Source organism: Sprattus sprattus (genome assembly GCF_963457725.1).
Source record: "Sprattus sprattus genome assembly, chromosome: 4".
NCBI classification, from domain to species: domain Eukaryota; kingdom Metazoa; phylum Chordata; class Actinopteri; order Clupeiformes; family Clupeidae; genus Sprattus; species Sprattus sprattus.
In genome coordinates, this window is record NC_137923.1 from 21,004,603 (window position 1) to 21,030,626 (window position 26,024).

General features: G+C 41.3%; 2 protein-coding genes and 1 pseudogene across 3 annotated transcripts; 2 read left to right on the top strand and 1 right to left on the bottom strand.

Moving 5' to 3' along the window:
* Nucleotides 1-2,768: 2,768 nt before the first annotated feature.
* LOC308363420 (small ribosomal subunit protein eS8-like) lies at nucleotides 2,769-4,107 on the top strand (annotated as a pseudogene). The gene is made up of 4 exons: nucleotides 2,769-2,826; nucleotides 3,124-3,291; nucleotides 3,677-3,808; nucleotides 3,998-4,107. The product of its transcript is annotated as a small ribosomal subunit protein eS8-like (transcript).
* Nucleotides 4,108-9,189: 5,082 nt separating this feature from the next.
* LOC308364359 (small ribosomal subunit protein eS8) lies at nucleotides 9,190-11,649 on the top strand. Its single transcript, XM_080837480.1, has 6 exons — nucleotides 9,190-9,244; nucleotides 9,992-10,098; nucleotides 10,321-10,420; nucleotides 10,619-10,794; nucleotides 11,175-11,304; nucleotides 11,494-11,649. Exons 1-6 carry the CDS (start codon nucleotides 9,241-9,243, stop codon nucleotides 11,601-11,603), a joined length of 627 nt encoding a protein of 208 aa, XP_080693606.1. The 5' UTR covers nucleotides 9,190-9,240; the 3' UTR covers nucleotides 11,604-11,649.
* Nucleotides 11,650-11,804: 155 nt separating this feature from the next.
* Nucleotides 11,805-14,198, bottom strand: best4 (bestrophin 4). Its single transcript, XM_080837481.1, is given in 7 exon segments — nucleotides 11,805-12,633; nucleotides 12,709-12,789; nucleotides 12,870-13,022; nucleotides 13,183-13,260; nucleotides 13,347-13,501; nucleotides 13,608-13,857; nucleotides 13,861-14,198. Coding segments are annotated over 7 exon segments (1,131 nt in total). The 5' UTR covers nucleotides 14,113-14,198; the 3' UTR covers nucleotides 11,805-12,471.
* Between the last annotated feature and the right edge of the window lie 11,826 nt (nucleotides 14,199-26,024).

Sequence of the window (26,024 nt, forward strand, 5' to 3'; positions counted from 1 at the left end):
ATAAAGAGATCATGTCTTAACTTTTATTTGTCTGGTTTTATATCAGTTCATATCTGGATCACAAAGCAGCATTATGATGAAAAGTTAACTTGTGTTTTCTACCTGTATGTAACATAATTTGAGTATGGTTGTTATAGTATTTAGCAGACACTTTTGTCCCAAGCTACTTACAAAACAAAGACATTAGAAAAAAAAAGCTAAAAATATAAACACATAAAGGCAGTAGTGGAAATAAGCCTTATGAAAAAGTATTCCAGAAATAATATTAACAGCAGTTGCACCTGAAGTACACTGTTGTGTTGTCAAATAAGGACACTGGTTATCATTTACTTATTTTATTGTGAACTCTGTGTTCGTCTTACATAGTGGTGTAAGTTTTGGTTTGTCCAGGCAAGCCATTGCGAACTCTAATTTATTATCTGAGAACTTATTGCTGGATTTATATCAGTGAAACACAATGATTCTGGTTTAACTGAGGAACCCAATAGATTATTCAGAATACGGCGTGTGGTAGCTGTCATACGACAGCACTCCAGACTTTGAAGCACTTGCCCTGCCTATGGTGTTTTGTGTCCAGTAAAAAGTTCTACCCTGGCCTTGTGACTGAATCTCTAGCTGATATGAGTTCCAATCCCAATGAAATCCCGTGTTTTCTCGCGGTTTGTTATTGCTTAAAGCTTGCCCATGAGCCTTTGCGGTTCCTCTTTCTAGCCAGCGCCAGAGGATGGGTATGTGTTTCCGCTACTAGGATGTATTTACTATTCCTCTTAAATGTGTACATTGTAGCTATAATGAAGTGTTAGTAGTGATGCACTTATGGAACTTTGGTTTTTCTTGTTCTGTGGGGGTTGCCGAGTTTGCTATGGTCGTCAAGTTACTGTATAGCTAGTTGGTTTGCTTGGGTGACACCACGTGTTCGGAAGAAAATCTGCTAGTTTTCTGTGCTGCTTAACTAGCTAAACCTAGATGTATTATTTTTCCGACCTGCTGAATTAACTTGTATGTTTGGAAGGTAGATATTGGCTAACGTTCCTGCTTAGATATTGCTTTGTGTGCAACATGGGTCATGAGTCGAAGCTATGTTTGTGTGTAATGATGATTCTCATTGCTGAATCCGATTACACTGTGCGGATAAACCTTGGAGAACTGAACACACAAGCTCGAGAAAGAATGGTCTAGTAGTGCATGGAACCGTTACTGTTGCTCATTGTTTTCGCTATTTTTGCAGGTATCTCAAGGGACAACTGGCATAAACGCCGCCAGACCGGTGACAAACGAAATCCCGTCCACAAGAAGATGAAGTATGACAGACGACCTCAAGCAAATTGAAAGGTAAATATCTGTACAAATGCGCACACAGCTTTATGTGTTCCGCGACGGTGTGGGTGATGAAACGACGTCCTTAGGTTGGTCTGTTTTGGCCGTATTGGTCAATGTTTAAGGCCCTCCAATGCTAGGATTTGTCATAGTTACGCTGACACATCATGTCAATCTGTTAATCATGAGTGCCATGGATACAGCTTCTCGTTAACGAAGTGTCACAAGCATGCATTTCAGTTTGTGTGTGTGTGTGACTGGCATTCAGACCAGTTTTGTCTGCCCTGTAATGTCATTCGAAGTAATCATTTGGATTTCACTTGGATATTTAGGGTGTCAAGACTTGTGAACTGCATTATTCCGATGACAGCACTCCTTTCTGGCAGTGGTATGAGGCCCACAATAATCTCCTCAGATGCAAGAAGGGTGCCAAACTGGTATGTGTTTCATGGTATTTGATTTGAACCTTAAGTTGCAGCTGTTTATTGTTCAGAGATTTGCTGTGGTCAAGCAAGCAAGCAAGCATGTAGCTAAATACTATTTATCGTGCGAGACCGGTCATGGCCTTTTTAACCCAAACGTCTGTTGCTGAAATAGCCAGACTTGTATTTCGTATTGTGCCGCTAATGTGGCATGCTCAGAATCTTTGTCTTTCAGTGATGAAAACCTTTTGTCAGTTCTGCTACTGAATGCAAGTGATGATTTTTAGGGCTGAGAAAGACGATCGAGAATGCTTATAGATGTTTGCTAAACACATGGGCTTAATTAAATGCAGGCATCTAAAATGGTTTCAACTTTTGATGGTATTGCCACTTTGTGTGGTTATTCTAGAGCCCTAAGGAGGAGGAGATCCTTAACAAGAAGTGATCCAATAAGACCCAGAAGAATGATGAGCGCAAGAAAAAAAGAGCAAGTTCAGTCCCCTCTTGGAAAAGCAGTTCCAGCAGGGCAAACTGCTTGGTAAGTTGTAGTTGTGATTGGCACCACATCATTTTGTCTTACATGATGAAACATTAACCAGTTCTGCTGCTGATTACCAGTGATGGATATTTATATATATTTCTGATAGACATACTAGAATGACTAAGATTTAGTTACATATTTCCAGATTTTAATTTTGGGTTCTTGTCCCCCCCTTCAGTGTGCATTACTTCACGACCTGGCCAGAGCGGTAGAGCTGACAGCTACGTCTTGAAAGGTAAAGAACTCGAGTAACACTGTGTGGAAAAACCTTGGAGAACTGAACACACAAGCTCGAGAAAGAATGGTCGAGTAGGCTAGTGCATGGAATCGTTACTATTGCTCATTGTTTTCACTATTTGTTGCAGGTATCTCAAGGGACAACTGGCATCAACGCCGCAAGACAGGTGGCAAATGCAATCCCGTCCACAAGAAGCTGAAGTATGACCTATGACGCCCTTAAGCGAATTCAAAGGTAAATATCTGTACACATGCGCACGCAGCTTTATGTGTTCCGCGACGGTGTGGGTGATGAAACGACGTCCTTAGGTTGGTCTGTTTTGGCCGTATTGGTCAATGTTTAAGGCCTTCCAATGCTAGGATTTGTCATAGTTACGCTGACGCATCATGTCGATCGGTAAATTGGCTTGAAATTCATGAGTGCCATGGATACAGCTTCTCGTTAACAAAGTGTCACAAGCATGCATTTCAGTTGAGTGTGTGACTGGCACTCGGACCAGTTTTGTGTGCCCTGTAATGTCATTCGAAGTAATCATTTGGTTTTTACTTGGATGTTAAGGGTGTCAAGACTTGTTTTAATACTTCATCTTAATTTCACCTTTTCAGGCTGCACCTGAAAGACCAGAATAATTGATGTGGTGTACAATCCCTCCAGCAACGAGCTGGTGCGAACCAAGACTTGTGAACTGCATTATTCTCGTGGACAGCACTCCTTTCAGGCAGTGGTATGAGGCCCACAATAATCTCCTCAGATGCAAGAAGGGTGCCAAACTGGTATGTGTTTCATGGTATTTGATTTGAACCTTAAATTGCAGCTGTTTATTGTTCAGAGATTCGCTGTGGTCAAGCATGTAGCTCAATGCTATTTATCGTGCAAGGCCAGTCATGGCCCTTTTTAACCTAAACGTCTGCTGAAATAGCCAGACTTGTTTGTATTGTGCAGCTAATGTGGCATGCTTAGAATCTTTGTCTTTCAGTGATGAAAACCTTTTGTCAGTTCTGCTACTGAATGTAAGTGATGATTTTTAGGGCTGAGAAAGACAAGATCGAGAATGCTAATAGATGTTTGCTGAACACATTGGCTTAATTAAATGCAGGCGTCTAAAATGGTTTCAACTTTTGATGGTATTGCCATGTGCACTTTTTGTGGTTATTCTAGAGCCCTGAGGAGCAAGAGATCCTTAACAAGAAGTGATCCAAGAAGACCCAGAAGAAGAATGATGAGCGCAAGAAAAAAAGAGCAAGATCAGTCCCCTCTTGGATGCGCAGTTCCAGCAGGGCAAACTGCTTGGTAAGTTGTAGTTGTGATTGGCACCACATCATTTTGTCTCACATGATGAAACATTAACCAGTTCTGCTGCTGATTACCAGTGATGGATATTAATATATATTTCTGATAAAGACCTACTAGAATGACTTAAATGAGATTGTAACATATATCAAGATTCTAATTTTGGGTTCTTGTCCCCCTCCCCTTCAGTGTGCATTACTTCACGACCTGGCCAGTGCGGCAGACCTGACAGCTACGTCTTGAAAGGTATAGAACTGGAGTTCTACCTGAGGAAGATCAAGGTCAAGAAAGGAACATAAATGTACAGTTCTTTTGATACTGCTCCAATTAAAAGACAAAAAAAGAATCTGGTATTTATGTGCCTCTTTTGTGCAGTGCAAGGTTGGGTTTCATGGAATATAAATGGGAAGGCTTGTTAAGAATGTTTTATTTGGAAAGGACCCTGCTAAACCAGAATGTTGTCTCGATCTGGATGCATGGGAGTACCTAGCATGATTTTGGTGGTACCTGTTGGTCAAAAGAGGATTGAGAAAGTTTGGCGGGTAGATTTGTGCTGCTACAACTGGTTATTTCCTCCAAGACTAATGACTTAACACTGCAATAGCACCTGTGTTTGATATTCAGAAGTGTCTAGTGTTTTGTCTACATTTCAAATAAGCCACTGAATATGTGGATCGGAAGCCTTTCAAGGACAAGTTTATTGAAACTAAATTGCATTTCATGTTGTCATTTGAGACTACAGGGCCAGAGTGGGCATTCAACAGAATATAACAATATTGCACAAGGTTAAATGTGAGCAGTGATCAGGTTGCATAAGTCCAGTTTAGGATCATTTTGGTCCTCTGATAGCATATGACCTCCCCCTTGTGAATGTACTGGACACCACACTCCTGGACCTCTACAGAGTTCTTGCAGTGAGCCTTGGTGTTTTTGGCATTTGAATCCTTTCCAGGGCAGTGTTTTAAGATGTGGGCCATACAGTGATTGTGCAGGTATTTGTCTACTGCAGAGCTGTGGATGCTGGTGTCTGAGGGGTCTTCCCTGACAAACATAAATAAACCAGGAGAAATTGTGATTATGTAGTCAAATACTTTATTAGCATTGGGACTGCTCAGTACCTCATCATAGATAGAACCCATAAAGACTGGTTTTAGGGTACCCTCTGCTTTGTCGGGAAGAGCGAAATGTGTGGTGGAGGAGTGGCTCTGGTGAGCTTATATTTGTTCAGACAGTGTGTACCTAAATGTTCCAATCAATAAGCTGAATTGTATCAGACATCGTCATTCTCTCAAATTGATTAATGAGCTTCCCTACCTGGGAGAAAGTACTTCCATGAGGTAGCAAAGACCAGCTTGTGACATAATGCATTATTATGAAATGGGACGTTATAATACCATGAGCCAGACAGCAAGGTGAAGTACATCATGTTAAGTACATCATGGTAAACTGAATATGTGGCACACAGGCTGGTGTAGTGTCCTTTAAGAATGCATGTACATTATGATCACGGATCTTGATAACAAGTTGCTGACCTGGGTGTAGACCAACGGGATGCTTATCCAGTCATAATGGAAGAGCATACTGCATTTTGCCCTGTACTTGTTCAGCTCCTGTGTGAGACAGGAAGTCACAAAGACAAACATGGTCTCAAAGCCTACCAATACATCACCCCGTCACCAATGCTGATAACTCACGTCCATGAGCAGTCGAAGCGCCATGTTGTCCCGCACACGCCCCTCCTCCCGAGCCTGAGAGGCCAGGTTCGTAAACCATGTTAGTGGCATCCATTACTTGTTGAAGTCCGAGTACAGATGGTCAAGGTGCTTTTGCTCATCCTCAGTCATGAAGCCTGTCCCGGTACAGAGCACAGGTTTTACACACACACATACTGTTATGTGTATATATTAACACTAGAAAGTGATAGTATTTAAAAGGGTGGTGGCTGGAGGCTTCAGACCAGCTTCCACAATTTTCTCCAGCGTGGGAAGCGTCTGCGCACACAAGATACAGCAAAGGATGGGGACTGAGGATAGGTAAGCGTACCTCATCAGCGTCCGGCCGAGTAGGCGCCCTCTCTTGTCTGTCCCATGGGCATTACCTGACATCACCATCATCAGGTTGTCAGGTAGCGGGAAACTTGTGTACTGACCCCACCAGCGATTCAATAACTGTGACATAAAAACCTTGGGACAGAGAATTTCAAACTACTAAGGTGATAATACTAAGTCAATTTAAGTTAATTAAGGAAATATTTGCAGTGAATGTGATGAGGTCCTGGATCTCTACTATGAACACATCGGGAAGGAGGATGAGAACCTGGGCAATGTCAAGCAGTGTGTAACCAGCATTGATGTCTCCTCATGCTCAGTGAGTCAAGGCCTTTTCACTGTTTCCTTAAATACTCAGTGATACTCTGCTTCTGTTAGCCGCTGTAAGCCTAGTCTTTTCTGTTTGAAAGGTCATGCACCACAGTGTGTTTTTAATGACTCAAATGTTGAGGTTATGAGGTGATTGGCACATTTACAAGGGAGTGGCATTTTAGGGAAAACAAAATCTACAGGTCTACAGAAGAGCTTTAATGCAGATCGCACACTTGTCCATAGTTCAGTCGATTGCGAAAGTATTCAACCCCCATGAAAGTTGTCACCATTTTCTGTTTCACATAAGATATTTTGCCAGTAAGTATTTTAATTTTGAACACTTATGACGTTGGTTATTTTTAAAGGCTAAATAAGTTATTTAACTACCACATACATTTTTTTTATCAACTTAAAGCTAAAAAAAGCTGGCAGAATATTTCAACCCCTAACATTAATACGTGGTAGAGAACCCTTTTGCTGAAATATCAGCCTTAAGTCTTTGAAGTGAGACAGCACCAGCTATACCCATTGTTCTGCTGTGTTTTCCCCCATTTTTCCCCATGTTCTTACAGACTGCTAGTATTTCTTGAGGCATTGATAGTGTTAGATTTACGTCACTTGTAGTGCTTTGAGAATTGGCCAGAAAGCAGTATTGACCACAAAACCCCCTTTTCTCACATATGTTAAAGTTTGGGTCTTTATTATCAACTTCCCTACAGATTATAAACCTTCAGTTTTTTTTGTTAATTGTTGTCTCCTCTGGTCTGAAGCTATCAGATACATTTAAAAAGACGCTGGACTATACTTAGTCTTTTCTCTTTGAATGCCAAAAAACTGTTATATTTACTGCTGCCTAACAGGGAGTTACTGAAAGTAGCAAGAGAAAATACTTCTTTCTGATCTGCAGGCAGGTTACTTTTACTTATAAATTGATGCCATTTGCCATTATCTTCCGAAAGACACACCGCCTTGTCTGTTGTTTTTATGTATCCATTCACATTGGCAGTCATCGTGACTTACATATTTATGTTTGTGCTGTAACATCAGTATCCTTCTGAAACACTCAGGTGGCCAGCACGATATGACCAATGGTGGGAGTGCAAATTCATTGCAGAGGGAATTATTGATCAAGGTAACCTTCTGCAACACTAAATCATCACTTAATTGATGTCCGAAGGGACATTTGCTCTTCCAAGTCAGGGAAGTGTTTTGAAAAATATGTGAAAGAAAAACTCAATAACCAGTGTGTAGATTACTAACCATCAGGTTAATAACCAGTGTGGGTCATAAACAATCAGTATAACCACTAGGATATTCATGATAACAAGTTATTAAAACTACTATACTACTTCAAAATGATTTATACTATTGATAATAACATTATGTGCATTGCATGTTTATATACGTGTCAAATAGGCACAGTGTGTTGGGAGTATTAACTACACAGAGGGCTGTTGGAAACCCTGTTTATGCTGTTCTGAAGGCCTGGTAACCCCCAGCCCCCCTTTTATTATAACTGGACAAAGCTCCAACCAGGCATTAATAGAGTACATTTGATGCAGGTGGCTCAGTCATAGGGGCGGAGGCACTGATTACCAAAAATTACACAAAGCATTTCCAGGCCCTCAATACTCTGATTAGAAAGCTACATATTTCCCATGGGGAGGGCAATAAGTGATTTATAGTGACAAGAGGGTGTAGTCTTGCAACTTGCTCAGGTTTATGCTGTTGGTATTTCACTGGTTTCCATCCAGGTCAAAGGTAATAAAGCGACTTGCCATCCAAAAAGACCTACATTAGTTATTGGATATTGAAAAAAGAGGACTGATTAAATTATAAAAATAAAAAGAGTTACTGGCAGAATTTGGACCCAAATAAAGTATAGCCTTGTGTGTTGTACATCATAGCCTTATCTGAGAGATGAAAACCATAGTGCGTTTGTGTGTTTGTAGAACTGTTGAATTTAAATCATAACCTGTCGGACTAAAGGGTGGACTATGTGCAGTCGAGGAGTAGTTTGGGCATTTGTGGCATTATAAAGGAAAGATGAAACATAAGAAAACCCGAGGTATATAGAAAGCCTTCTACCAACTCCAATTTATATATTTCCTGATAAACAAGGGTAAGTTTGGATGGCACACTTTTTATAATTAGCTGTAATCTCCTTTTCTAATGTTCCAAATTTCATTTTTTTTTTTTTTGAGACTACAGATCCTCTACCACGGTCTTATAACTGTTCTAGCACCCTTCACTTAAGATGCCATTCTTACATATCAGACAAAGTTAATTTGGAATTATTACTTAATGTAATGTGAATGTGTTTGTGTTAAAGTAGACCTCAGTCTAAAAATGGAGTACATTGGCGAATCTTGTATAGTTGAATGTCTGCCCTCTTTTCAGTGCTTAGGTCTGTGAGGAGAAGCTACGCTGCTTACAACTTTGTGGCCATTGACACAGACATGAGCCCATGAGAAGAGTGACTTGGCTGAACCTGCATGTTTACAGGGCTTTCACTCTAGGATTTTTGCATATCCGGCTGTAGCATTATCACATTAACAGAATAATGACTACATATTGCCACTTTCAACTGTAGGCCTAATAAAGATATCATGTCTTAACTTGTATTTGTCTGATTTTATATCACTTAATACTGCTTTATGATCCAGATATTATGATGAAAAGTTAACTTGTGTTTTTACCCGTATGTAACATAATATTGTATGGTTGTAGTTATAGTATTGAGATACTTTTGTCTAAAGCAAATACATTAGAAAAACATACAATATAAAAACAAATAAAGGCAGTTGTGGAAATAAGACTAATGAGAAAATAATTCCAGAAACAATATTAACAGAAGTGGTGGAAGTTTTGAAAGCAACGTTGCCCTTTGGTGTTTTGCGTCCAGTTAAAAGCTCTACGCTTTTTGTTTGTTTGTTTGTTTTCTACATTTGTGACTATCTCGAGCTGATCTTAGTTACGATTCAATGAAATCTCGTGTTTTCTCGCGGTGCGTCATTGCTTGAAACTTGCCCATGAGCCCTTGCGATTCCTCTTTCTAGCCGGCGCCTGAGAATGGGTACGTGTTTTCGCTACTAGGAGGTCCATACAATCCGTCTCCATCTATTGCATTTTAAGTCAACTTGTAGTAATTGTGTTTTTCTTATTATTAACTTAATTTAAAGTATTCTATTCTGTAGAAATATTGAGGGATGAGTCCAGTTAGTCTTATATTTTTTTGATGATAGCACTGGCTAGTGATTGCTGACATGTTTCAAGATGGCTGCTCTCATGGGGTACATAGTTTTGAATAAGCTCTTCCTCTTAAATGTGTGAATTGTGGCTATAGTGATGGGATTCTTATTTAACTAATAGTGAAGGTATGAAACTCGGGTGCTTTTGCTCTATTCTGGTTCGGTGGTCATTCGCGAGTTTGCTATGGTCGTCAAGCTGCTGTATAGCTAGTTGGTTAGCTTAGGTGACACCACGTTCTCAGAAGGAAAACTGCTAGTGCTTTTCTTAAGTCTTGCGTGCTGTTTGGAACTCGTTAAACTATGTATCTTTAGTCTCCCGACCCGTTGAATTAACATATGTTTGGAAGGTAGATATTGGCTAACGTGCCTGCTCAGATATGGCTAGGTGTGTAACAAAAGTTTGATATTGGTCATGAGTAGAAGCTTGACTTGTGTGTAATGATGATTTTCAATGCGGAAACCGATGACACTGTGTGGATAAACCTTGGAGAACTGAACACACAAGCTCAAGAAGGAATGGTTTAGTGCATGGAATCGTTACTATTGCTCATTGTTTTTGCAATTGGTTACAGGTATCTCAAGGGACAACTGGCATAAACGCCGCAAGACAGGTGGTAAACGGAATCCCGTCCACAAGAAGCGGAAGTATGAGCTCGGACGTCCTCCAGCAAATACAAAGGTAAATATCTGTACACGTGCATCAGTCGTAGCATCATGTCTTCCGCGACAGTGTGGGTGATGAAACGACGTCCTTAGGTTGGTCTGTTTTGGCCGTATTGGTCAATGTTTAAGACCCTCCAATGCTAGGATTTGTCATAGTTACGCTGACACATCATGTCGATTGGTTAATTTGCTCTAAAGTCATATGAGTGCGCCTGTTAACATACCTATTATGTCCTAGATTGGCGCACGGCGCATCCACACAGTGAGGGTCCGTGGAGGAAACAAGAAATACCGTGCTCTGAGGTTGGATGTCGGCAACTTTTCATGGGGCTCAGAATGTAAGTGATGGTTTTTGCTGTGTGTGCTAATACTCAATGTGCCATGGATGTTGCAAGCATGCATTTCATTTGTGTGACTGACATTAAGACCAATTTGGTGGGCCATCTGATTCAAAGATATCATTTGGTTTTCACTTAAATGATCAGGGGGGGGGGGGGTCAAGACTTGTTTTAATATTTCACAATTTCACCTTTCAGGCTGCACCCGCAAGACCAGGATCATTGATGTTGTGTACAATGCTTCCAACAACGAGCTTGTGCGAACCAAGACACTTGTGAAGAACTGCATTATCCTTGTGGACAGCACTCCTTTCAGGCAGTGGTATGAGGCCCACTATACAACTCCTCTTGGACGCAAGAAGGGTGCCAAACTGGTATGTGCTTGCAGCTGTCTGTTCTGAGATTCAACATGGTCAAGCAAGTGTATGCCTTAGTACAGCATTTCTGATTTGTTGTTTATCGAGCAAGACCATTCCTGGCCTTTTTAACCTAAGGGACTTTTGCTGTAATCTCCAAACTTGTATTTCTAAATTGTGCCATGAATGTGGCATGCTCAGAATCTTTGTCTTTCAGTGATGAAAACCTTTTGTCAGTTCTGCTACTGAATGTTAGTGATGATTTTTAGGGCTGAGAAAGACGAAATCAAGACTTAATAGATGTTTGCTAAACACATGGGCTTAACTTAAATGGAGGCATCTAAAATGGTTTCAACTTTTGATGGTATTGCCATGTGCACTTTGCGTGGTTATTCTAGAGCCCTGAAGAGGAGGAGATCCTTAACAAGAAGCGATCCAAGAAGACCCAGAAGAAGTATGATGAGCGCAAGAAAAAGAGCAAGATCAGTCCCCTCTTGGATGAGCAGTTCCAGCAGGGCAAACTGCTTGGTAAGTTGTAGTTGTGATTGGCACCACATTATTTTGTCTTTCACGTGATGAAACATTAACCAGTTCTGCTGCTGATTACCAGTGATGGATATCGTTATACATCTGATAGACATACTAGAATGACTTAAATAAAGAGATTTAGTGATGTTTTGAAGTTTCTAATTTGGGGTTCTTGTCCCCCCCCTTCAGCATGCATTGCCTCACGACCTGGCCAGTGCGGCAGAGCTGACGGCTACGTCTTGGAAGGTAAAGAACTGGAGTTCTACCTGAGGAAGATCAAGGCCAAGAAAGGCAAATAAATGCACAGCTCTTTGATACTGCCCCAATTAAAAGAAAAGAAAATAATCTGCTATTTGTGTGCCTCTTTTGTGCTATACAGGGCTGGGTTTTATGGAATATAAATGGGAAGGCTTGTCATGAATGCTTTATTTAGGATTGAGGCTGGTAAGCGTGAATGGTGTATTGAAGTAACAATGTAGATGCATTGAAGTACCCAGCATGGTTTTGGTGGTAGCTGTTGGTCTAACAGTAACAGTGGCTCAAAGGAGGATTGAGAAAGTTTGGCAGGAAGATTGGTGCTGCTACAACTGGTTATTTCCTCCAAGATTAATGACTTAACACTGCAATAGCACCTGTGTTTGATATTCAGAAGTGTGTGTGGTGTTTTGTCTACATTTCAAATAAGCCACTGAATATGTGGATCGGAAGCCTTTCAAGGACAAGTTTATTAAAACTAATGAAACTAAATTGCATTTCATGTTGTCATTTGAGACTACAGGGCCAGAGTGGGCATTCTACAGGATTTAAAAATATTTCAACAGGTTAAGTATGAGCAGTGATCAGGTTGCATTAGTCCAGTTTTGGCATATGTCCTCCCCTTTTTGAACGTATTGGACATCACACTCCTTGACCTCTACACCGCTCTTGCAGGCAGCCTTGGAATTTCTGGCATTTGAATCCTCTCCAGGGAAGCACAGTAGCTTCACCCCTCTGTGCGTCTTGCGTTTGAGTTTAGATTTGGGCCATACAGTGATGGGCAGGTATTTGTCCACTTCAGAGCTGTGGATGCTGGTTTCAGAGGTATCCTCCCCAACAAACCTAAATAGACCAGGAGAAATTGTCATTTTTGAAGAGTCTAGTCAAATACTTTCTGTGCATTGGGACTGCTTAGTACCTCATATCATAGGTAGAACCCATAAAGGTGGGTTTGAGGGTCTCCTCTGCTGTGGCTGGGGTGTAAGGCAGAGTGAAACACTTTTCCACCCAGTATTTGTCCTTTTCTAAGAGGGGAAGGTTCTGATGCATGTCATCCACAGCCAGCATTGATACCTTTTAGAGGCAGAAGAGTCAGTATGTGTGGTGGAGTAGCTCTGGTGTGCAAATATTTGTTCAGACTGAGGGTACCTGAATGTTCCTATCAATTAGCTGGTTTGTTTCAAAGTCATCGTCATCCTCCCCAAATGGATTAATAATGAGTTCCCCAACCTGAGAGAAAGCACTATCATGAGGTAGCAAAGACCAGCTTGGGAAGTATTGCATTATAATGTAATGGGATGTAAACATACCTTGAGCCAGCCAGCAAAGAAAAAGAACTGCAGCAAGGTGAAGACCGGGACATACATATCCAGAGAGTGACCAGGATATTTTCTTTCTGGGTTTAAAAATTGACGTCCAATCAAACAAAAGGCAAAGTAGGAATACACTGCTACAGTGACCACCTGTAATCATTAAAAAAAAATGTAAATGTTCAATTGTCCTTTTCTGTTTGTTTAGTACATCATGGTACACTTATTATGTGGCTAAGCATACAGGCTGGTGTAGTGTCCTTCAAAAATGTATGTACATTATGATCACGGATCTTGATAACAAGTTGCTGACCTGGGTGTAGACCAACGGGATGCTTATCCAGTCATAATGGAAGAGCATACTGCATTTTGCCCTGTACTTGTTCAGCTCCTGTGTGAGACAGAGGAAGTCACAAAGACAGACATGGTCTCAAAGCCTACCAATACATCACCCCGTCACCAATGCCGATAACTCACGTCCATGAGCAGTCGAAGCGCCATGTCGTCCCGCACACGCCCCTCCTCCCGAGCCTGAGAGGCCAGGTTCGTAAACCATGTTAGTGGCATCCAGTACTTGTTGAAGTCCGAGTACAAATGGTCAAGGTGCTTCTGCTCATCCTCAGTCATAAAGCCTGTCCTGGCACAGAGCACAGGTTTTATAGGTATACTGTTATGTGTATATATTAACACTATAGCAAGTGATACTATTTAAAAGGATGGTGGCTGGATGCTTCAGACCTGCTTCTACGATGTGTTCCAGTGTTGGGAAGCGTCTGCGCACACGGGTGCTGATGGAGCGTAGGATGAGGACTGAGGACAGGTTAGCATACCTCATCAGCGTCCGGCGGAGTAGGCGTCCCCTCTCGTCTGTCCCATGGACATTACCTGACACCACCATCATCAGGTTGTCAGGCAGCGGGAAACTTGTGTACTGACCCCACCAGCGATTAAATAACTGTGTGACATAAAAACCTTGGGACAAAGAAGTTCAAACTAATAAAAGGATAAAACTACATGTCAATAAACTCATTTTCATAAATGGAAAGACAATGAATCTTGTTTTGTGGACATCTAGTTGAGTGTTACTGTACCTGTAAAAAATGCTGATGGAACTATATAATAAGCAGAAGACAATGAACTCCTTGTAGAGCAACTTGTATATGCTGCCCTTCCAGCGGAATAGCAGCTTAGAAAAGCCAGCGAACTTGGCATCTGCCACCTCAAGAGTGTAGGAAACAGTCATGACAAAGCCTGGGATAAGCTGAACAAAAGAAAGACTGAAACATCATTTGTTTTGAAAAAGGCAATCCTGATAAACATATTAGTAAATGTTACATCATGAATATTCTGGATTTTCAAAAGGTTTTTCCACTATGCTTTGTGATGAGACACCACCAGTCACAAAATAATTCAAATTTTACAAAATTTCGAATTTGAAATGTGTTCATCCTCTAATGTTCATGACCTGATCAGAATTGGCTGGATAGATGTCAATACCAAACATTTATATTCGGTTACGCCGATAATAGAGGTGAGGGGAAACATCTGTTTCAGAAGGTGAAATTATATTTGTCCCCAACTGCAAATGATATAGTGTAATAATTCAATTCAATTTTATTTATATAATCCTAAAATAATAACATTGTCTCAAGGCGCTTTCCTGTGCCTGGAGCAAGCAGAAAGGCATATAATGTACAATAAAATGTTTTGTCTACCAGTTGTATGGTATTTAGAAATCACCTTACCTGTTTGTTGTGGCTGTTCTCTCGTCCTATGAAAAAGACTACTCAACTCTCACTTCTCCTTTTATCTCCTTAGAATGTAATAATCCACCTCTACATGATTTATGAGTTGAGAACAATGCTGCCTAGCATTGTATGTTAATTGCATGATTCCCACACATTAGCATCATGATTGTGTCACTGAACTGAATGGCCTAGGTAGGAACATTGTTTTTTTAACATGGTTCAAGGCTGGAAGTATAAAACTTATGGCACTGTCATGCAGACAATAGTGTAATATGAATTGCCCATTTTCTAAAAAATGAATCTGTGCACATATACCACAGTATGTCCCTATGTCCGTACTGAGGTTTTTTTAGTAGGCAACTAGTTTTGGTATGATCTTCAAATTGGTTTTGATAGGCCTATATGGTAATGTGGAGGACAGATAAACTCAACTTTCCAACTAGCCACCCATGGCATGTGTAGAGACGGATTGTAAGAAAAGATTTCACAGCTCCTCGCCAACTATATTGCCAAAAGACACCAGTTAGTATGTTAGCAAGCTTTTGTCAGGGTTAACTGTGCTAAGTGTTTTAGGTAGTTAGGTGGCTAGTATTTGACCAAAAGTAGTAGAATATTGGTAGTAGAATATTGTTTTTTAACATAAGACAATAAAATAAAATAATCATTACAATCCAAACTAATTTTGGTACCGCCTTGGCATTTCAGTATTTTGTTGTTTTGAGGCTCTTTAAAGGCTCTCACAATTTCTACACCTGAGGAAGTAGAGAGTGTTCCTTTCGAACCCTGAGAGCTATGAAGACTAATGGCTGTGATAATTCATCAGTAATGGACACTGTCATCAAACACCATTATACAATTCACTTTATCTTCTACTCTACTCTGTCATCATACATAGTCCTTCATCACCCCTCTTTTGACCTTGAGCTGTTTGTTATTCTCATGGTCTGCACTGAACTTTTTCAGCCACTGCTGTGAATCATTTTTATTAGCCTGTCTTGTTAATCTGACATTACAGGGACCATTACTCTGACTCTGTTTATGACATGTCCAGATAAGGACATTTGAGATACAGTTATTTGTAATATATGACTACATGCTCTAATACAGCGCACTCGACTCTTTTTGCATTTTCAAAAGCACAGATGCCAAATGTTATACAATACGATATCTGATGAACATCACAGGTGTGAGGACAAGTTACAGGACGACAGGATGCTACATTCAGTAAACACCACTGAAGGCCAGTGTCAGTCAAACTGCTTGCTCAGGCCGGGACACCCACAGTGCAGTTCCACTAGGTGGCGACCTTACCTCTCTCCTCAACTCCCCATCCCTCCGGAATCCAGAGCCTGGCCTCGCTTGTATACACTCTGCCTTGTGGGGGCTTATTTGTTTATCCAACCTCAAAATAGAAACATTGTTTAGAGATCTTGCACAGGATGTTGGATGCATGGTTATGGCCTGCACTGCACTACTACTTATCTTAATACCTGGATGCAGCTCAAGACTCCCTGTGTAGGAGTGCAAGCTCAGTCTTTCCAAGAAGACAGCTAAAGTCAGGATTGGAGTAGTTGTGAATCACTTCTCTATGGTGGGTCCTCCATCTCTTCATGATTGTCTGGCCAGGAAAGAATGTGGGTGGAAAACGTCCCACCCTGACTTCCCCAGAGCAGTTTGGAAAAATAGCGGCATGTCATGAATGTCTTTTCTTATACCGCTCTTCTGTTAATAAAATGGGCACATTTTATTACCAGCATTTAAAACTACTGACAAGAAAATGTATTTATTAAATGCAGTAAAGACATGATTTACCTTGTAACATTGACAACAGCTTAGAAAGATTTGTAGCAGACACACTGGCTATGTGAGCACTGCATAGACTGATTCTCTTCAGTGGACTGGGAGAAGCAGCCTGTTTACTGATTTGTTTTCTAATACTGTCATCAGTTTAACTTGGGTTACATTGGCATTTTGTCATACATACAAAATGTATCGGTAAGGTGTCTTAGCCTTGTAACCCAACTGTTAACTTGGACCTGCAACTGTGACTACTTCAGTTGCACCTACATGTTAAAAGGGTGTCTTTTCATGCTCAGATGTTTACCTGAATCAGTGAACTCTAACTGATGGTGGGTCACCTCCTCTGCGGGTCACATTGCTGGAGGTGGTCGCTGTTCGAAACAGAGCCGTATTCAGGCCAGTCTCTTTCATGCATTTTGTGTGGTTGGTGGGCTGTGGTGCCCCGGCTATGTGGAAACGGGCCGAGCTGCTGGTTTCAGTGTGATTGGGTAACCCAATGCTGTAATTACAGTCTCCCACACGGACTGAAATCAGAGATCAGCCTCATGGCTGTGGCAGAGTGAGCAGCAGCAGGTCATTGTGAGGATGTCGTGGAGGCAAACGGAGCCTGAGCACATATTATGGAGAGTCCCTGCAAACTGCATTCTTATGAATTTCACATGTGCACAAATAATTTGCAACCTCAGTGAATCCATCTGGACCCTCTCATACAGACCAGTAGCTATTGATTCTCAGCACATAAAAACAAAGCCAAACCAAACGTGAGAGTTTTCTAGAGTGTAACTTCATCATTGATGAGAGTTAATCAAATAATCATTTACAAGGCTCACACACTTTATTCATTTGTAAAATACTTATTTATTTTAAAGCCACAAATATTTATTTTAAAACAAAAACTTCCACAATCAGTCAGTGCCAACACGCTCTGAACCCGTTCCCTTTGTACTGTTTACATTGCGCACTTTGTCCTTGTTTTTTAATGTTGGTCCTGTGTGAATGCTTCTTGTTTGTAGATCTAATTGACCTAAAGATTGCTGGAAAAATTGAGTACATTAAAAATTCAGAGCTAAAAGCCAACACACTTTTGTCTATGAAGAATTAAATCTATACATTTTTTATAGAACAGGTAGAAAAACCACAAAAGAGAATACAGCTCAAGACATATTAAAATGGACATAGGAATTTGGCTAACACTTTATGTAAATGTTTATCAAGTATTAATAATGCAGCAAAGCAACTGTCATAAGTTTAACTATCTACAAATAGACATAACTGCACTGATGAAGCATTATGATGTTGTAGTATAAGCCCTTCACCACTATTATTATAATGAAGGCTTGTATGGAATAGTTATATAGTCTTATGACAGGTATTATGATGCATTATGATAGATTGTGAATGATTAAGTGTTTATAATCCTTTATTGATATATAGACTGGGTTAACTTAAAGTGTTACCAAAATGTGTTAAAAAAAGACATCATTGTGCTCATTTTAACATAGAAAACATATTGTTATTGCTAAGTAGTGGTAGTAGACAGGACTGAAAAAGATATGATCCATAAAGCCAGGAGCTGCATATCATACCTAACATTAAAGCTGTCATTGCTATTATAAAGCAGCATTAGTAAATAGGACTCACCTCATTGATTAATATCATATAAGAGAAATGGCAGTGTCATTGCTGTGGAATTATGTGTATTAAGGTTCACATGTGCCTCAAATCGAGCGGTTCTTCCTTCTCCACCTACATCCTCCTCAAACAGCGCATTGACGTCAGAGAGATATTCAAATGTGGACCACAAGCCTTACAAATGTAGCTATAAGTCACAACAACCACACAGCATTCAAATTAGCTTACTCAAGCTTCTTTGCAAAGCCAACCTGATGACATATGAGATCTTATCTGTACTCTATCTGTTTTAACTAGGTCTGCTCTTTTGTTTATGCTGGTACACCTAACTGCATGAACCTAACTGGTTCAACCTAAAGAAACAAACAGTTGAATCCTTCTCTACAACTCTAGGTCACTGAAAAGCGCTGGCAAATCTCATGATCAGAGCCCCCTGAGTGGGTGTTCATGTTCCGAGTGGAGGTTTAACCCCGCACAGATACTTGCGTTGTGAACCAGTGTGTATGAGGTGTGGGCGCTCTGTGCCTCTCAGATGGTATATCAGCTGGCCAGCCATTGTTTTCAGCATTTATCTTTTTGGCTTTGAATATCAGAACAGATGTAACTGCACTTACACTGAAGGACCTGAAACCCTGTTCCCACAGGAAAGAATGGTCCGCTGACAGGCAGTGAGCTGGGGTTCTAAAACAATAGATGACATTATCCTACGGTGCTTGTCATTACCAACAGGACTCAATGGATAGGAAAGATTTAAGTTTGTTTGGTTGGTTGGTTACAGGTTTCCTGTTCTACAAGGTTTACATAACATAAATCTCAACTCTTTTAATCAGTCACAGTGGAATGGTTTGGTCATATAGACATCAACTCTACTCAATAAAACCCATTTAGCAGCAATACCTCAAAGACAGTTAACTTCAGTCAATGGAAAGTACACACGAGCCAATGAAACTCACATTTAAAACAACATTTGAAAAAATTATTGAATGTTATACATATTTTGACATCCACGTCCTGAACAGCATTTCTGGGGACAAAAAAGGAAAGGTGTTCCGTTTCACCATATTACACAGTCGCCAACACAGTCATTGTCACTCAGTGGTTGTTAAGGTTTAATTATGAGTTTACCTGCAGTCTCAGTTGAATGGTTCTCACACTTTGAATAAGGTCAAACAATAGCTTTGCAGTCGGGGAACAAATCCCTGACAGTGGAGACTCCTTACTACCACTCTGTGAAATTTACACAGAGGAACTGGCAGGATTATACGGTTCTAGTTCCTTGAACAAATTTCCCAGAGATCAGTTGCTCTCTCAAGTACTCTGATCAAACCACTTTTTTGAAATATACAACACACATACAAAATTAAAACAATCCCTTGGCATTGGTTCAGGTCACGATAGATCTACACTCTCATACTCTCCATGGTCAGAGTCCTCTATCTCGATCGCTGGCACCAAGCTATAGTACTCAGTGGACTGAGTCAGATAGGCCTTCTCGCGGTCAGCCGAGTCTTTCATGACCTCCGTCACACTGACGGTCTCCAGGTCTGGCTTGCTTCCCAGCTCCTGGCCCTCCTGCTTCTCAGAGGAGATGGAGGAAGGTGGCCGGGTCAGGGACTCCACTGAGCCCAGGCGGATCTCCACCTCCTCATAGATGTCCCGGGTGCTGCCCAGCAGGGCAGACGAAGGCCTCAGCATCAGCTGGTTCTTCATGATCCCGTCCTTGATGCCCTCCCTGGGTACGGCGAGCATTGGGTTCTGCTTGGAGTGGTCCTGCCACCGCCCGTTGCAGTCTGTCAGCTGGCTGCCTCTGCTGGAGGCTTTTTTTCCTGCCAGCCCAAAGGCAAGAGTGTCCTTCCTCTTCCTCCTCCTGCCACAGCACCAGCAGAGCACCAGCAATATCAGCATAAACAGGGGCAGCAGGACGAAGAGGGCAGTGAGGCCGGCCGATTGGCAGATGTCTGTCCGCTGCACTGACCACAAGCTCTGACCTGCCAGGCTCCAGGGAGAGGCACAGGTCAGATTCCCCACCACATCCTCCAGGCTACTGCTGGTGATATTGTGATGGCCGTCGCCCTGAAGGTTCCCCACCAGGGAGCATGTGCAGGCCCAGGGGTTGTGGGACAGTTCCAGGCGTCGCCAACCGCGTCTAATGAGGATGCTGCTGGGGACGGTCATGAGGAGGTTCCCCCTCAGGTCCAGCTCCTGGAGCTCATTTGAATCCTTGAGGAACCTCTCAGGCAGCACTTCCAAACGGTTCATCCTCAAGTCCAGCACCCTCAGACTGGAGGCATTAGTTAGGAAGCCCTCTGGTAAGACAGAGAGACTGTTATGTCCCAGGTAGAGGTTCCTGAGCATGGTTGGTGTTTCCCCCCTCTCGGTGTGCAGCACCTGGCTGATGTTGCAGCGAGACAGATCGAGGATCCTAAGGACAGGGTGAGAGGAGAAGGCTTCCCATTGCACGTGGCCAAAGGCGGAGCCGGAATAGTTGAGGCAGCAGGCTCCGGTTGGCACCCTGGCAGGAAACTCGACCAAAACAGTGGCCACGGGACACTCACAGTCATTTTCCTTCCCCTCTGTCAGTAGCAGTGAGTACAGAAGAAGAACACCCTGTAGTGACATTAAACCTAAAATGAAGAGAGAATTAGTTACTGTGACATATCTTTGCATAATTACTCAGTGCTCTGGGATACTCCGTGATGACAGCTACCTATTTCTTTCTTATGAAGTAGTCAAAATACCTTTTGAAAGAACACATTTATTACCAGGCTTTAATCACTCCTCTGCCTTTCTAACATGATCCTGAGGGATCTGTTATCTCCAGCCCCACAGAGAGGAGCAAACAGGCCCTTGTGCCTGGCAACGCTGCCTGGCACTCCTAGCTGTTGTTGCTAGTCTAAGGTTGGCATGGCGATGGTGAGGGCTCAGGATCAGAAGTCCATCTCACCAGGAAGAGAGAGTCTGTCTGAGACATACAGCTGTGCTATTATGGGTCTTTATTTCACTGGTCTCAGTTTGTACTTCAAGGTATCCTCTGCTTTAGTGGTAGAATACAATATTTGTAATCAGGTCCAATGACTTATCAAAAATGTTGCACTTTGTTTATTTTGAATAATGGGTCCCATTTCAAAGGATTTTATTTTTGGTGTGTAAAGCCTTTTTTACTCTAAGTCAGGCTCACTGTTTGAGAGAGTTCCCCTTCCTCTATGCAGGCAGATCTGACATCACACTTTCCTGATGTCAACAATGGGCCCGGGCCTTCCAGCAGAAGTGGAATGTGCTAACTCCCCAACAACACAGAGGACCCATGGAAGCTGGGGTGGGGCGCCAGGCACTCCACAGCACAATCAGCTCCTAAACTCTCAAAGCACTTTCACAATTAGCTACATTTCTGTACTTCAACATTAAAATTATATTTAAAAAGGGCCAAAACAATGAAATGGTCTCAAGGCGCGTTACAGAGCCAAAGGCCTGAACCCATTAAGTGTAAAGTTGCAGCCAAACCTTGTATTAGCACCAAGTGTTTCCCCAACATGAATGAATGAATGAGTGAATATGAAAACATCTCTTCAGTCACAAAAGTTATCAAAGAATTGACAGGATTGGATGGATTTCATATAATGTGGGTAATATAGGGAAAGTCTTTCCAAATCAACCCTAAAATGTGATCAGAAACAGAAACTAGTGTCAGTTACAGAAACAGTTTTGTGTTTACCTGCCACAGAAAGGGGAGAGGGAAACCACAGCAACCTTTCCCATTGAGCCAGTTGCCAAGGGCTACGATTTGTGAAGCTAGTCAACAGATACCATAGCAACCACCACCCTCATGGTCATATTCAATTTGTTGTTTTCATTGTTATAAAGTTTGATCTGTGAGGTGAAATGTTAGCTGTTTACTGCTTATATAGATGCTCCTACACAGAGGTAGACATACAGAGCAACTAACCTGACAACACAATTCCCCTTTATAATATGCCAGGAGGAGGATTAAGACAGGACCATTTACAGATATCCTGCCCATTTTCATTGACAACATTTCAAATTTTCCCATTCATTCTGAAGGACCTTCAATGAAATATCCTTGATCTTCCACAACCTAAAAGTACACTTTGCTCTGCAATTTGGGCCCAATATTGAATCTAAGTTTAACATTGACCCTTTCTATTTCTTTTCTAATAGGCTAGTTGTTTTCAAGACTTTACCAAAACTTTCAACAAATGTACTGAATTTCATGACTTTTCAAGGCCAGGGAAATAGGATTTTAAAATTCCATGACTTATCCAGGATATCCATGATTGTCTATGGGAACAATGCATTTACTATCTGATGTGTAAAACGACTACTTGTTTTAATCAGACATTAAATAATCTTAAAGTCTACAGGCTTACATAGCCAGACAAATACAGAGCAACGACACTTGTGTAACTTTCTGTTATTTTTTTTCTAAGCAGTAACAAGAATGACAGACATATTGACGTGTACCTATGAAAGCAACAGGTTTTCAATTGTATTCAAGAGAGAAAACATTTGGTTGTCATTCAACCCAAACATGGGGCCACTGGTCACTGAACTCAAGTGATTGTGAATCACTTTAGTGCATTTTCAGCAACCACATCTCTCTATTAAATGTAAGTAGAAAGTGAAATACATAACACACCACTGATCTCTCTGACTGCTAAATTAAACGTTGGGAGGTGCCTCAGTAGGCTGGTGCAACTCCATCAGATAATGTGATTCTCTTTTGATTTTAGGTGAGTGTCAGTGAGACTACATTAATCAGTAACTTTCTTACCACCTCTCCCAAATAGTAGAGATCATTTTCAACTAGGGCTATAGGGCATATCTTGTCTATCTAGACCACTAGACGACAATACACATGTGTTATCAGACAACACAATTGCTTTTCAGTGTCTGATTCCTGTAGCCTACGTCTGATTTCAGTATGTCTGATTTGATTTAATCAACCGCTACCACTGCGAGATCAATGCGTTTTAAAGGGGATAGTTATTCATGAGTAAAACACGAGAACATTGCTTTCGCTTTATTAGCAAGATACACATTCCCCTGCCTTGTCCAGAGTTCAGGCGTCGCTTATCTTATACGTGTATGTGTTCCTTTATACTTGGAGAACTTTGGCTTATCATAAGGCTACTTCGAAGGGGGTGGAAATATATCGGCATATTGATCGAATGTAGCTACAAAAAGTATACATGCGGTAATAGCTACATGTATTGTACATAAGACGAGCAAAGGTCTTTAGGCAACAATTTGTTAAAGAGAAATCCACAGAAGATGTTAATCCTGTTCGGCAAAAAAACTCATGAAAGTTGCCAAAGTAAGAAAGATAACATCTCAGGTACCATGGAAATAGGTGTGACAACTCATACTGTGCTAGGTCCGTCCACTGTTCTCTCCGGGCAATGCAACCATCTCAAAACAAATTATGAACGCAAAGTGCACAACGCCACGATAGCTCGTCAAACCTCTCAGATATAAACGCGTGGAAACGAAAGGTTATTTTCAGACATCAGGATGATCTCATTCTGCAACAATGTAAGCAACATCCTCTTGGTAAAACTCCGGAAGATAGCGGGTTTGGCACACACTTCTCTGAGCTTGTTCGCTCAAAAATATGGTGTGGGAGAAATGTTTAACCATTAGGTTTGCGCATGTAACATCAAACATAACTTACAGAACAGTTATTTGTTAATAACGTTCAGATAATGAGCTGTGTTATTAGGAAACCTGCTGGTGCAATCCGGTCTGCTAACAAAATATTCTAACATTTCCGAAATAGGCTCATTATCCTATTAACCAGGCAACTACCAATAACTTAATTATCCTTCCCATATTAATTAAACTTGATTCCTCGTCTAGTTTTTGTTAGGTTAACTCACATTTGCATTCTGTAAACACATCCTCTACAATACAACAATTACTTTTCATGGACTTTTCACCCCTTACCTTTTGTTGACATGGTTGGGACCTGTTGCTTTCCTTCAGACAAACACACCATGAGTTGTCAGCCGATTCGCGGTTCTCGCTGTAGCAGAAAACGCTTAGAACAGCAGCCCAATGCTTCATCACGTCAATCTTTGCCTACTGAACGCCCTCTCTTCTATTGGGTGTGTCTCTATGCTATACAACACAGAGTGTAAGGTGGAAATCCAGCTTCCTGTGTGCGTGCGCTCCTGATATTCAGCTCCTGCTTGTGTCCGTAAGTGTGTGTGTGATGAGAGAGATTCTGGCACTTCTGATAATTCTGCTATAGTCTGCATTATAGGCCATATACAGCCGCGGAAAAAATTAAGAGACCACTTCAAAATTATCAGTTTCTCTGGTTTTACTATTTATTGGTATGTGTTAAAGTAAAATGTACATTTTTGTTTTATTCTATAACCTACTGGCAACATTCCTACCAAATTTCAAATAAAAATATTGTCATTTAGATCATTTATTTGCAGAAAAATGACAATTGGTCAAAATAGCAAAAAAGATGCAGTGTCTTCAGATCTCGAATAATGCAAAGAAAACAAGCTCATATTCATTTTTAAACTACACAATACTAATGCTTACACTTAGGAAGAGTTCAGAAATCAATTTTATGGTGGAAAAACCTTGATTTAAAATCACAACTTTCATGTGTCTTGGCATGCTCTCCACCAGTCTTTCACATTGCCGTTGGGTGACTTTATGCTACTCCTGGCGCAAGAATTCAAGCAGCTCGGCTTCTTTTCATGGCTTGTGACCATCCATCTTCCTCTTGATCACATTTCAGAGGTTTTTTTATGGGATTCAGGTCTCGAAATTGGGCTGGCCATGACAGGGCCCTGATCTGGTGATACTCCATCCACACCTTTACTGGCCTGGCTGTGTGGCCTGGAGCATTGCCCTGCTGAAAAAAACACTTCTCAGAGTTGGGGAACATTGTCAGAGCAAAAGGAAGCAAGTTTTTCTTCCGGGACAACGTTGTACTTTGCCTGGCTGAGGTTTGTAAAAGACCATAAGGATTGAACCAAAGCGGACTGGAGGGTCTCCTAGTTCGTCTTCTCTGATGAGTCCAATTTCACAGTAGGTGCAAGACTCTGTGGCTTGTAGGCCTCTCCAGGTCTCTGTCTAACTATCAGACGACCATGTGTTGGGCAAAGCTGAAAATTGGACTCATCAGAGAAGACGAACTAGGAGACCCTCCAGTCGGCTTTGGTTCAATCCTTATGGTCTTTTACAAACCTCGGCCAGGCAAAGTACAACGTTGTCCCGGAAGAAAAACTTGCTTCCTTTTGCTCTGACAATGTTCCCCAACTCTGAGAAGTGTTTTTTCCAGCAGGGCAATGCTCCATGCCACACAGCCAGGCCAGTAAAGGTGTGGATGGAGTATCACCAGATCAGGGCCCTGTCATGGCCAGCCCAATTTCGAGACCTGAATCCCATAAAAAAAACTCTGAAATGTGATCAAGAGGAAGATGGATGGTCACAAGCCATGAAAAGAAGCCGAGCTGCTTGAATTCTTGCGCCAGGAGTAGCATAAAGTCACCCAACGGCAATGTGAAAGACTGGTGGAGAGCATGCCAAGACACATGAAAGTTGTGATTTTAAATCAAGGTTATTCCACCAAATATTGATTTCTGAACTCTTCCTAAGTTAAAGCATTAGTATTGTGTAGTTTAAAAATGAATATGAGCTTGTTTTCTTTGCATTTTTCGAGATCTGAAGACACTGCATCTTTTTTGCTATTTTGACCAATTGTCATTTTTCTGCAAATAAATGATCTAAATGACAATATTTTTATTTGAAATTTGGTAGGAATGTTGCCAGTAGGTTATAGAATAAAACTAAAATGTACATTTTACTTTAACACATACCAATAAATAGTAAAACCAGAGAAACTGATAATTTTGAAGTGGTCTCTTAATTTTTTCCGCGGCTGTATTTTCTATTGACTATCGGATGAAGCCTGCAGGACGCACTGGTGGGGTAC

What these genes read in the sequence shown, in the direction of transcription:
- LOC308364359 (XM_080837480.1), top strand. An exon ending in GCAAGAAGGGTGCCAAACTG is followed by an intron (nt 10,795 to 11,174) that starts GTATGTGCTTGC and finishes TGGTTATTCTAG; the next exon opens with AGCCCTGAAGAGGAGGAGAT. An exon ending in CCAGCAGGGCAAACTGCTTG is followed by an intron (nt 11,305 to 11,493) that starts GTAAGTTGTAGT and finishes CCCCCCCTTCAG; the next exon opens with CATGCATTGCCTCACGACCT.